This window comes from Rhipicephalus microplus, unplaced genomic scaffold, assembly GCF_043290135.1.
Source record: "Rhipicephalus microplus isolate Deutch F79 unplaced genomic scaffold, USDA_Rmic scaffold_13, whole genome shotgun sequence".
Lineage (NCBI taxonomy): Eukaryota > Metazoa > Arthropoda > Arachnida > Ixodida > Ixodidae > Rhipicephalus > Rhipicephalus microplus.
In genome coordinates, this window is record NW_027464586.1 from 34,162,290 (window position 1) to 34,175,555 (window position 13,266).

The 13,266-nt window shown below is 43.4% G+C and overlaps 1 protein-coding gene across 1 annotated transcript in view; it reads left to right on the forward strand.

Moving 5' to 3' along the window:
• The window catches only part of Cadps (calcium-dependent secretion activator 1), a 721,673-nt gene that overhangs the window by 59,489 nt on the left and 648,918 nt on the right, over positions 1-13,266 (forward strand). The window contains exon 7 of the mRNA XM_075882731.1: positions 8,599-8,622. Coding sequence (XP_075738846.1) covers positions 8,599-8,622 — 24 coding nt within the window. The remainder of the gene's footprint in view (positions 1-8,598; positions 8,623-13,266) is intronic.

A 13,266-nucleotide genomic window follows, 5' to 3' on the forward strand; every position in this document is an offset into this window, starting at 1 on the left:
GTATCTAAGTGGCATGCCATTTATGTTTACTGCTTGTTGTGCAAAGCAGGATTGGAGGCTGTACAATACTTGAATATTCCCACAGTAGGCAAGCACCTGATTCATGAAATGCTATAAGGAAGAAAGAGAGTGCCCGTTTGTTGTTCTTATTAGTGTGCCTCCTTCGAGCTGTGTCATCACATAGCAGCAAATGGGCCTGTTGTGTGTATATAACCATGAACCAGCTCACACGGCTTCTACATATGGTGAGCCTGAGAAGATGAAGTGGGTGGCCCAAAGGGGATTAGCATAAATCACGGGGTCCACTCCCCTCCCCTTTTCAGGCATGGTATGTTTAAATTAGTTGACAGTTCAGTATAGGCGATTCAACTTCTTTATAGCCTGTTTATTTTGTAGTGCATTGATTTGCCTCCTAAACCGTGTAAGGTTTTCACACCTGTTGCTCATCCAGAAAACTATACAATTACACCGTTTAGGAGCCCATGCTCATTTTTATTGGTACTACAATTAGAGGCAAAACAAAAAAGGCAAGATTGGATTCACCATGCATAGCATAGAAAGCCAGGACCATCTCTACTGTCCTTGCATGAATTTGTGCTCTGGTCATTTTCTGTAGGATGAAACCGCTAAAACCTTTAGTGCACTCATCTGAGCTCATCTTGCCACAACCTCCAACACAGAACCAAATAGTATTTCTTTTCTTTTTCTTCTCACAATGCCTCTTTGATGTAGCTCAGTTGTGCTTTGCATGGCCCAACTCAATTGGTTCAGGATTGCGACTTGGTATAACTATTCAAGAACTGAGAATTTTTCTTCAAGGTAGACAACAGGGTTCCATTTCGCACAGCCAGTACTTCAAGATGAATGTCTCCTTTTTATTACCCATTCAACATTTCAGGAAGATGCAATATTGCTCATTTGAGCATTGTCACAGCATTCCTTTGCCTGGTATGTCGCAGACAGGGACAACATTTCAACTTGACACAGATGAGCCCACTATGGAGGTGCCTTGACTTTTCATTGAATGCAGCATTGTGAACTTGCACGGTGTAGTTCGTTCTGCATGTCTCCCCACACCAGTGTAGATATTTCATTGCAGTTGGCAAGGTTGAAACTAGTGGCATCCTGTAGCATGACAACATGCTGCTTTGATGGTTGCATGAAAATGTGGCCATTGAACTTGCTGACCATGTTCACCAGAGTGAGAAGCTTTGCTCAAGCGTGCTTTCGCTGATGCACTTCCTGCGCTTAAAAAGAGATGCCTTGAAATTATGCTGGACGTCTAGTTTGCTGGTTGGCACAAAAATACCAGTGAATAAGATAACGTTTGTACTAAATGTGGCTGAGATCTTGGATATTGCTCTGACATGTGGTCATATATAAAAATCTCTTCTTTAAACCTGCATCCGGCAAATATACATTAAAAGGTATACAATTCATACGCCACAATGTATCGATTGGAAAACACGGGGTGGCTGCTGGACTTGTATATTTCAAGGCTAGAAAAAAAAAAAAAGAAGATAAACTTGCTTGTCAGAACATCAGCTCCATCCAGCAGTGTTTTCCAATTTCTCCTCTTCCCCTTCTTGCCTTTGTTTTATCATGAGATGCATTCACACACAGCTCTATACAGGTATTCTGCCCAAACTGGTTGACAAATAATGTAAATGTTTTATTTATTGACAACAAATATTTATCTTCATAGTTGTCGAATCGATACTTTAAGAAGAAAAAGTAGTATGATAGCGAAAGAACTGGCCATTGTTTAGAGCAGACTGGCAATGAAAAGCTGTTGTAAAAAAAAAAAGCAACTGGGACAGTGTAAAACTGTAGAGGTGGCAGCCCTACTTGAATACAAGAATTCAATACCATTGGAAGCACAATATTTAATTATAGCTTGTATTGTCTTCTTTTTTTTAATATGAGAAATAGCACTTGAACGAAAACTATAGAAACATAACTTAAGAAGTTCATGCATTTTCACAAAAAATGGTTATTTCAGTTTCGTGAACTGCGTCTCTTTGAACATCTAAAGCAGACAAACTGGGTATGTGATATTTTCAGCATACATTTACATATGTAGGAGTATTTACAAGAGTGTTACAAAAGTCTCGGCCATGAGTTAATAAGGCTGTGCATTATAAATAAATTTTGTCTGCCTTAAATTTTTTTACTAAACTCGGGGCAACTCTCTGTGGCAATGAAGAGAAAGCTATGGGGGCGGAGCTACTGCTCATGTACTCTTCTGCCAAGTAGCCTGGTTTGGTTCGCGTTTTGAATCACGGCCTAAGCCATCCCACTACACACAATTTTATAGTCTGCTTACACAGCCTTTTGTGAGTGAAATTACACACAAGCTCCTTCGGCGAGTTGTCGGAATAGGTTGATGGCGACGCACACTCACCTGAAGACGAAGATGCCATTTCGACTTTGTGGTGCGTGTAAAACATGAGAAATTTTCAGACGTACAAAAAGGCGAAATGACTCTTCATAAAGCAACAACAAATACGAATATCTCCTCAGTGCATGCAGCGTCTTTTTATAAATATACAGTAAAAAATAATGTTTTTTTTTATTATTTTCAAGCATAAAACACGGACGCATTTGTGGCACTCTACACTGGTGGCACACACCCACTTTGGGTTCGTAGCCTTCCCTTCATTGCCACAGAAAGTTGTCCTCGAGTGCACTTATCTTGCATTACTGCATTGCAGAGTTGATGGGCTTTCAGAGAATATTAAACTGTGCGAAGGCACAAGTGGGAAACATGCAGAACAGCATGAGTGCAGGACTACTTATTCTGGTAAGCAAGGAAAACCTGGAAATCTTGCACAAACTTCACGAATGGTTGGACCGATTTCACTGAGTCTCATGCATGTGCAAGGAGCCAAAAAAGTCGAATGTCAAATTCCTGAGTAGAGGGAAATATGAGTGTGCAACATGGCTTGAAGAAAACTTAACAGATTGACTGATCAGTAAATATAAAGGTGAATATGCCATAAAACCACATGAAAACCAAAAATTGGTAACTTTCTTTAATTGAACCTGAAAATATTACAGTTGACAAAGTCCCTTTCTGGGTCCGATTTTCAACAGAAATTGGCAGCCTCCTGCAAATGGGTCTTCCAATGCCCACTGCAGGGTTTTTGATCGACATTGAAAACATGTCTTACTCAACCGTGCATGTTGGTTTGTATGCCACTATTGGGCAGAAGGACCTTTCAGGATGCAGTAGGGGTGAGCACGGAACATTTACTTTCACTGTTTCGCTTGAATTGTACAGCTAATGAAAAACATGCGCACACTGCTAGAAATAATATATATCTGTCGGTACCTGGTCAGCAGGTTGAGCATGTAATCTTTGGGCAACATGTGAAAATTAACAGTTACATTTATGATTACCTAGTTATACTTTCTATTTGCACTTGATTAACTTTGTGATGTAGGTAGATTGCATACTAAAAGTGTTTTAATTAGTTACGGGAGATTGTTCACGGGGATAATTGTTTGTTCATATTACAGTGGAATATCGGTAATTCAAACTCGAAATTGCCTGAAAATTTGTCTGAAATAAAAGAATTTCGAAATAGTGAAAGCTAAATGAACAGAGGACTCTTCATGCAGTGATGCATGTGCATTGAGCTAACACACGAGGGGGAAGTTTAGGAAAACTTGCATTTATTCACAAATCACAGGACATCCGTTATTAATCGAAGTAATCGGTGATGCGCATGTGCACACGTTTGCCGTGCAGTGAGTCAATCAATTTCACACGCAGCTTGCAAAGCATTTTTTCTTCGGCTTCAGCATTCTCCTGGCAAGAGAAGTTGCGCGCGGAAATGTCCAGCGCCGACACTTTCTAAAGACGACGACAACAACAGCTGCTGCGTAGCGGAGCCTCCCGCTCTCCACTACGCAGCCGCAGCATGGCCAGCACGTGACGAGAAGAAGCAGATCGGTATTTGAGAGAAAACCAACACGTCGTCGCAGCTTTTTTTTTTTGCTCTCCTTGCGCGCATCGTTGAAAGGAGAAGGGTCAAGCTCCAACCACTTGCACGCGTAGGCACGCGTACAACCTCAGTACCGAGCAGCTCCACTGCTTCTATCGCGGTAACGACACTGGTTTTCGTGATCTTCGCAGTTTGAAGCCCCAACGCACAGTGACATATCATCCTCGGGGATTTCCCATTACGACTCGGGTCACATGCCACGAGCCTTTCTTCGACCAATCTCGTACGTGAACGTGGCGTGTCAATGCACCATCGGGGGTCTCACACACAGATGTCGCATCCCAGTGCCTGGCACGAGTATCGTGCCCACTTGTGGCAGGGAAGGGAAGAGAGAGTGTGGCACTGGCACGGGAGAGACCCCCCCCTTTCAAGGTGCAGAACCGTGCTTCCGCAAGGGGTGAGGGCTGCGGAAGATAGTGCCTTTTTCTTTTCCTTCAACCACACATTCATTCAACCCAGCGACGGTGTTCTTTTTTTTTCCCTCTCTCTCTTGGGCACAGCATTGGAAGGAGGAGGGTCTTTACGTGGCAGGGACGGAAAAAGGAAAAGCGTGACACAGGTGTTCTGTGGTGACACGGGCGCGTCGCAGATCGGCATTTGAGAGAGAGCAAACATTGCACCGCAGCCTTTTCTTTGCTTTTCATTCCTTCCGCCGGCAGTTTTGAGGTGTCGCAGGTGCCACGGCAAGATTGGGCGGGGTGCTGAGAGCATTTTCGGAGCGCGGTATGTTCGAATTAACTATCAGAGTGCTTTGGGCGTTCGAATTACCGGGCGTTTGCGCCCATTGAAATACACATAGCTTTGACGGAACCTCATCGTGAGTTCGAATTAACCGGAAGTTCCAATTAAGCCTGGTTGAAATAACGAGATTCGACTGTGCAACCCAAAGACAAAAAAAAAATGTGGTTTGTTTAAAAGTGCACTTTCTAAACTTCTTAAAGGGACCATAACATTGTCACCCGCCAAAATTAGGGTTTTCAGGGAAATATAGAAGAATATATATTGTGCCTGTACTTGTCCTTAAAATGGACTGTAAAAAGATATGTCATTGTGAAATGAGCCCTCGAAATCGCCGGCTCTAAACCCCGCTCACTGCCGTCAACCGCCAATATGCTATGGAATGTGTGATACATGCTCCATGGAGTGGAGCTGTCATCTTCTACCTTCAGCAGCTGCAAACCATTCAGTTTTTGATGTTGAACTTTAGAAAGCTTTAATAGCTTCATTGCACATTCAGCTGACCACGAAATAATATCGTTGAGCACAATACAAATGCTAGCAAAACAAGCAGCTTGTTATGTCACGGCTCCCACCGGTGTTGTCACACTCTAGAGTTGCTCGCGTGTGTTTATAAAAATGCTTGTTACAAATGATCAAGTTCTCAACTAAATGCACTGGAACATTACCAGCTTGTTTGTGAACACATCAGGATAATCAGGATAATGCACAATATGAACAGGGATGCAACAGCTGCGCCGATTGCGCCAATTTGATATAATTTCCCATTTTGGCTCCGAGCTGTGCCAAAACAATGAAATTTGCCAAAAATGCGCCACATTGCCCCAAAGTGCCCGACCAGCCTCAAAATTTTCTTCGCTGCGCTAATTTCAGGGAGAAATGGAGACCACATTGGCCACCTGTAGTTCAGGCGTGCGCACCCTAACCCTAAACCACGGTTCGGCCAGGACACTCGCAATGTGCGATTGACCAGATCAAGTAACAATGCCGCGGGCCCATCGGTCCGGTGATCGTAGCAGATATCTGTCGACGTGACGACACAACTTCAAGACAAAAGTGCATTGCTGTAGCCAGCAACATGTTGCGAGAAATACGAGTTTCCTAGTCAGCAAGCGTGCCTATGGCATGTTAAAAACTGAAGCTGGATGCATATGCTGCTGTTAGGCACTCGAACCAACTCGGATGTGCGGCAAACGCCAGCGTTTAGCGGCCACATAGTTGCCATAGCGACGGCGCATGCGATAAGTATCTTGTGCTAGATATCCGATAGATATCTAGTCAAACGCGCCTTGCAAGTGAGCCAAGAAGTTGTGCCCAAAACTTAACCCCATGGCGAAAAGAAAGGGGGGGAAGTGTAGTGGTTCGAAATTTTTTGGCCTTGTTCTAACTTGTGCAGAATGCCACTGAAGTCACCTTCACCTATACATCGGTGGCCTGCGGAAAAGCGTTATGAGATTTGGAAGGGGCTGTTAGCACTAGTCACAGGACACATCACAGTTTCTTCAGTTACTGATACGTGTATATGCCACATACTTGTGAGTAGAGATATGATCAAGTCAAGTTTATTACATATTTCAGATTTGGTTACATGGTTATAATAGAACAGAAGGAGGTATCAAAGTTTCAGAGCAACTGTTGCCATAGGAGGTCCCCATGGCAACATGAATGGGGTAATTACAAAAAAAAAATGGCCCTGTATCTGCATGTTAATCTGCAAATGTCGTCGAAAGACTATAGTCTTGCGTCTGGAGAGATTGCACAAAATGTTTATTTGATGTTCTGCGCAAGAAAATCGGTGAATGGTATTCTGGAGGCGCTGCGTTTGAGTGCCTCGAGCGCGCAGCGGAGGCAAACGAGCGCACCAAGTCATGTCACACGTGAGACATGAGCGCTATGTAGCAGTTATCTTAGAAAACGAAGCGTGTAGCTCTAAGACGGGCGTGCACGCCCGTCTCAGATGTGATAAGGTATAGAACGCAAGGCGACGGGTAGGTGCCACCACCGTGTCATCTTAGCAAAGCATAGGAAACACTTCCCTTTTCGTGCAAGCGTTACATGGTCAGCGCTGAGTGATCAACGCTAAGGCCCTTAGAATAACTTATGTATGCCTTTTTTAGTAAAAGACGCACATACAGAATATATACGTGTTGTTATGGTGCCTCAGATGTGTGCGATAATTTCTTTTTAATTGACAATCACACAAGTATGAACGCTCAACCTTGAGCAACATCTGTGGGCGCTGCTGATGGAGTCGGCCGTTTAGGGTATCCATCCGCTGGTGCCATTTAGAGTGCCTAGTACCGTTAAGGGTGAACAAAGTGACAAATGGACAGACAGACAGACAAACCAAAGTTTTTCCTCGAGGGTCCCCAAGAAAGATCTTCTTTAAAAAAAAGTACAGCAAAGGGTGCGAATTTGTGAGCAATGACCAACGAGCCTAATTAACAGTGAAAATGTCTAAAAAAGTTACTGGCAATCATTTGGAGCATTGTATGATATTTCTGCAGCCCTAAGAAGTCAAATAAAACTATGCGCCAGTTTTTCCTCAGTTTTACGAATCTCCCGAGTCTGTCAAAGGGTTTGACAAGCGTGGGAAATGGCCATGTTGACTTTATCATTGTTTTGCTGAGTGAGGTGGTATAGCAGTGCTAATATTCACTCTGCATGACTTAGGTGATGTTAAATCGTTTCCACTTATTTTTTTTCTCTGTACATACTTCTTTTTTATGCTGTTCGTGATTTGGTCTTTCTTGATAAAAAATGAATGAGTTTTTTTTCTCTGTAACCTGCTCCAAATTCTATTTCGGCTGTTGCACCCCTGTATGAATGAAAATTTGGTGTCATGGTTCCTTCAGGAGGGCAAATGTAACAGAAGCTTGCAAGTCTGCACTTGATAAATCATATGAACATAGAGTAGAAACCAGCTTCAATAATCAAGTTAGGCATTTTCTTTCATCTGGTTATCCTTATAGCTTATTGGGATGTGTGTCTGTTATGGAAACTGAAAGTCATGAAACGAGAATTCTCAGAATGATGAGATGAAAGTTTTGCTTTACCTGTAAAGAAAAGTTAGAGCAGAAGTTAGAGAAAGCAGTAAGTGGTTTTCAAGAAGCAAATTATACAGAGCATGTTTGTCATGTGGGGTGTTCAGTTCTCTAGAGGCTTGTACATTGAACAGATGGGAAGAAGAAGGGAACAACAGAGGTGTGCAATGGAGGCACTTTGGCTCAGCATTGTAACACATGCAGAGGAAAAGATGATGGCAGAAAAAAGCGTCCTGTAAATTCTGAAAGCAGAATGTCGTTGAGGGACGATATAGATATCTCACATGCGCAAAGATAAATGAGATTGGTCTCACAATTTGGGGTGTTTGTGTGGCCGCTATCTTGGCCTTTTATAGCAGTGTTCTTATATTTATCAGCACATGCAAGGTTCACAGCTTGGCCACGTATCCATGGTCCTTATTGTTTTTTTCTGACCAGAAATGTACAGTTATGCATGTGTGGTGTTTCTTACTTCTGCGTTTGCATGTCTCTTGGTGAAGTTTAATAATTTTGAAAAGCTGTGAACCAGCTAGCCTGTCAAAGCTTTACTGAATTGAACAGCAAAAAAAACTAACAATTTTTGAGAATGCAGCGAAGGCACTCACAGTATAGGTCTCGTGTTCCTTCTTCACTGCAAACGACATGGATCGACATCATTGAACACTGCCTCTGATGGGGTCAATATTTCATGCAAGTTTGAACAAATCTTATTAGAAAAATGGAAATGCATCAAAAGTAGCACCCCCTCAACAATTAATTGGCGCGCACTTTTCTCTCTCTCTTATTGCTCAACTCTTGATGAGCAGTCATCGAAGGTCTTCAGTCCTAAGGCAGGTAGAATCTTTCTGAGAGTTCTCTGCAAAGGCATGCATGTGCAATGAGACACAGGGCCGTGTGTAAATGAACATTGCTGCGACCTGTTTGCCTGCCGACAATCACATATTTCTGGATAATCACTCACATGTACGACATTAAGCCAAGTTTGTATGCTTGCTTTAGCCATCATATAAAAGTTTTTGCGCCATGGAATGTGCTTTGATTTTGCTTGCCTTGCTTGATTGTGTGCAGCGCAACCCAGGTGGAAGTGATGCGTGACTGCTTGACGAAGTACCTGCAGGCACCGCTCTGGATGGTCGTCTATGATGCTGTGCTGCTTGCATGTTCTGCTACGTATGCATGCCTCCTCCTGTCCGTTTTTAATTTTTTATTATTTATTTTGCTCTGGCAAGCCAGCTTCTGCCAAGGTCATTGAGATGTGGCCAATTGAACGTAGGCATTAGTCAGTGTATCAAAACAGAATAGGCAGCACGGCACACACTGAAACATCAGTATAACAGTCACTTGACCATATTTTAACTCAGCGCACGACTACGCAGACACAAGAGAAGAAGGGACAAACCACAGTGCTGACTCGCAACTGAATTTTTGTTGGAAAACATGAACAAAAAAAAAAGAAACACTTGAACCTTCAGAAGGGTTTTTCTCTTTTTCTCTTATCTCCAAGTACTCGTGCGCTGAGTTAAAATATGTTCAAGTACTGTCGCCACCTGGCACAGCTTTCAATCCTTCTGCAGTATAAGAGTCGTATTTGCCACAAAAATAACTTGGTTATATTCAGTGTACCGCCTGTTTGGCTGATAAACAGGCTGATAAAAAGTGTTCTACGCTCGCAGCCATGGCTGCGGCTGGCGCTGACTGACACTCCTCCCATGTTTAATGCACATATAAACCCTATAAAGTGGATGAGGGGATAGCCACCGTGGTAGCTCAGTCGGTAGAACATTATCCGAAGGTCGCAGGTTTGGTCCCTGCCCACGGCAAGTTATCTTCTCATCCACTTTTCTTTCTTCACATTTACATTACAATTACCTCATATATAACATCCCCTGTACTTTCCTTGGCATTACTGTTTGTTAGATCTCACTAGTATTGGTTATATTTGAAAATTCATTATAAACACTTATCAGTAACATTGTATCGATGACAAGACTGTTCTTCATTGACCTCGTTATAACCGATGAATTGGTATATTATTTGTGTTCGTTATATTGAAATTTTAGTGTATGTTATTCTGACCCCATGAATCCTATGTAGCAGCACCTTAGATTTGCATGAGATACTTCTGATACATGAGAAGTTTTTAACTTCTTTCTCAGTCGGTGAATAGGGGGCACAAGTTTTCTCCCTTCCTTCGAGAGGAAGCTCCCGTAGTTACTTGCACGTTGGAGCGAGCTGCCACACAGCTTCCTCCCAATGTAAGGGACGAAGCTTGCGCACACGCTATCGGTGTTCTGTCGAAGTGGCGTTACACAACTCTCGGGCCCGGTCTTCACCGACTGAGAAAGAAGCCATCAAGGACCTTTGAAACAATACCTCTATTGCCATGCTTCCTGCGGACAAGGAAGACGCAGTCATGATACTAAAAAAAAGTGAGTACGATCAGATACGTGGCGATACGGAAAGATCCCACGACAAGCCTTCCAACCAAACTGCAGAAGGTACTCTAGAATATTTTCCAATTCATATCGCCTCAGCAGAAGCATCTTTACTCGCGTAATAATCTTTTCTGTGCACTAACGTATCTGCACCCGCAATTTATGGTCTATATAATATACACAAACCAGGAATTGTGCTATGGCCCATTGTCAACTTTACATGGTCACCACTGCACCGACTTTCGGGTTACCTTCACGAAGTGTTAAGCCCACTCACTGGAAAAACAGCTGCACACATTGCCAATGCCTCAGCTTTTGTGGAAAGAGTGCGCGGCATTGCCATTGACAAAGACGACATAATGGTTTCCTTCAATGTTACATCGCTCTGTGCTTCAATCCCTGTCGACTTGGCCGTAGCAACATGCCAAGATGTCCTGTTGGCGGACGAAACTTGCACGGAGTGCACACTTTTGGAGGTAGTGGGCTTCTGCGAGGTAATAGAATTTTGTTTAAACAGCACATGCTTCAGTTACCACGGAACTGCCATGAGGGGCTTCCGTCTCTATTACTACGGCAAATTTGGTCATGGAGGTCACTGAACAGAAGGCACACGCCGACTTTGCTCCCAAGCCCGAGATATTTGTTTGCTATGCCTCTGCATTGTCAAGAAAAATGACACCCCACGGCTCCTACGTTTTCTCAACTCTATGCAGTGTACTAGAAAATATGAACGTGACGGCAGGCTCTTTTTTCTCGATGCTGTACCTGAACTGGTCTTTCGTTTGCTGCGCACAGGAAAGCAACACATACCGGATACTACCTGAATTTCAAATGGTGCCACCCAGCCTGCCACAAACAATTCATTGTTTCTAAAAAAATGCGAACACATGACACGATCACAATCGGGCTGCTGGGTTTTCTCGATCGGTCATTACGGTCATTGCTGAATCACTTCGGCAGAAGTTTAAATGCGGAACACGGGAAGCAATGACTGCTACCCAGCCCTTAAAAATTAGGCCACAAGTTGTGCCATATATCCATAAGTTCTCACACAATCTCAAGAGAGTCGCGGCCAGGCACGGCGTACCGATGGTGTTTTTCGCACCCGAAAAAATAGGAAGACTATGCCAACGTGTGTGCGATAGGAAGAAGTGCGGCTGCGAGAAGAAACATGAGAGGGCCTTTGTCAAGTGTTTTACGAGGGTCGTGTACTCTGTACCCTTATCCCGCGGAAAAGTGAACATTGGACAAACCGAGCGGTATATTAATGACGATTAAGGGAACACGCTCAAAAATGAACAAAACGAGATGACAAGTATGCGCACCTGGTTGCGCATGTCATCTCATGTGGTTGTGACACATGATTCTCTGAGACGAAGATTCTATGCAGAAGCGCAAGTAAAACTGCACGTGAAGTGTTAGAGGCCTTTTTCATTGAAAAAATTAAAGATCACTGTGTAAGCGCCCCTTCGCTATCGTTGTTACCAAGCGAATTCCAGTTTATCGCTCTGAGGCAATGACATTAACAAACTGTACGTATTGATAATGTATGCTGTTGGCCTTCTATGGTGTTAGTGCGCACATGTGTCTTGTATATATTTAAGCCTTCGAGCTATGAATGAATCAGTTGGAAGTGAGTGCTGTGTGTGTTTGATACCTGAGTGGGTGCGTGTGTGAATGATTGTGTCATGTGTTCGCACTCGAATTAACTTTTAGAAATGTTGTACCAGCTAGCCCAACAACAAGTTCTTTTACAATCCGCTGTCTCTTCTCTGGTGTGCTCAAGTGTCGATGTAATGACGAAAGAGCGCCAAACAGTACACCGAGAACTAATGACAAATAGGTACCCAAAAAGTTTTATTAATAAGATTGTGCCCTCCATCCCAAGCCATCCCAGGGTGGGTCGTTTTGAAGACCCGCCGGCATTCCGTATGTTCCTGGGGTCAGCAAAGCACTAAACCGTATCTTTTCAAGATATGGACTTTTGCGTTGTGCACATGCCATAAGACAAGCTTAGGAATTGGCTTGTGAACGTGAAGGATCACCTAGACAGCAAGCGATAACCCGGTGTTGTCTACAAGGTGACATGCGCGGACTGCAGCTGCAGTAACATTCGTGCAACTGGCAACTTCACTATGAGATTAAAAGAGCACCCAAAGGACGTGGGCAACAAGAAGAAAGCGTCAAACGCCTTGGCCGAGCAGGCCTATAATTGCAGTCATTTTATCGATTGGGGCAACGCTGCTATTATAGCCAAGGAAAAGAATTAGACCACGAGACTACTTTTGGAATCTGCTTTTATCCAGGCGATTGAGAACACTATCAACAGGACAGACGGAAATGTACCTGCCAGCTACACCCTTTCATCAAGTCACATTTTAGCATAAAAAGCGACATACAGCTCTTGCCTGAACAGGGAATCCGTATGGGTTCCGAAACGTCTCGGTGTTTTTTACCTTGACTTGGTCCGTGACCGCATATACATCCTTGTAAGCACATCATATATCATCTTGATTTTTGTACATGCATTAAAGGGACACTAAAGTCAAATAACAATTTACGTCAGAGTGAAAGCTCAATGTATGACAAGATCTAAAATGACAATATTTTCAACAACAGTGCCCTACTTACCGAGAAATTAAGGTACATGCACAAGAACATAAGCACCGCAGTAGGACACTTTCAAAATGATCCTGATGATATCAGATGGGCCGCCTACAATTAATCTCTAATAATCGATCTAACTGCACTAAATAAAGAACCTTCCATGCATCAGGAGATGCAATAAAATGCTGCTTGTTCATTTATGTTTGATTCATAGAAAAAAAAGAACCGCCAGACGTTACTATGGGGAATGGTGCGAGTGGTTCAAAAATTCAATTTCGTGCGGTTGCACGGAACAGGTAGTGCCATCTACCGGGGTGCAGTTGAAACAAAAGCGTCTGCAATCTCTAAGCCAATGGCGGGAAATTGATCAACGGACGTTGTTGCTGCTGTGGCTCCTGCTACTTCCGGTCTGCTGCTACTAGCGCAGTAAAG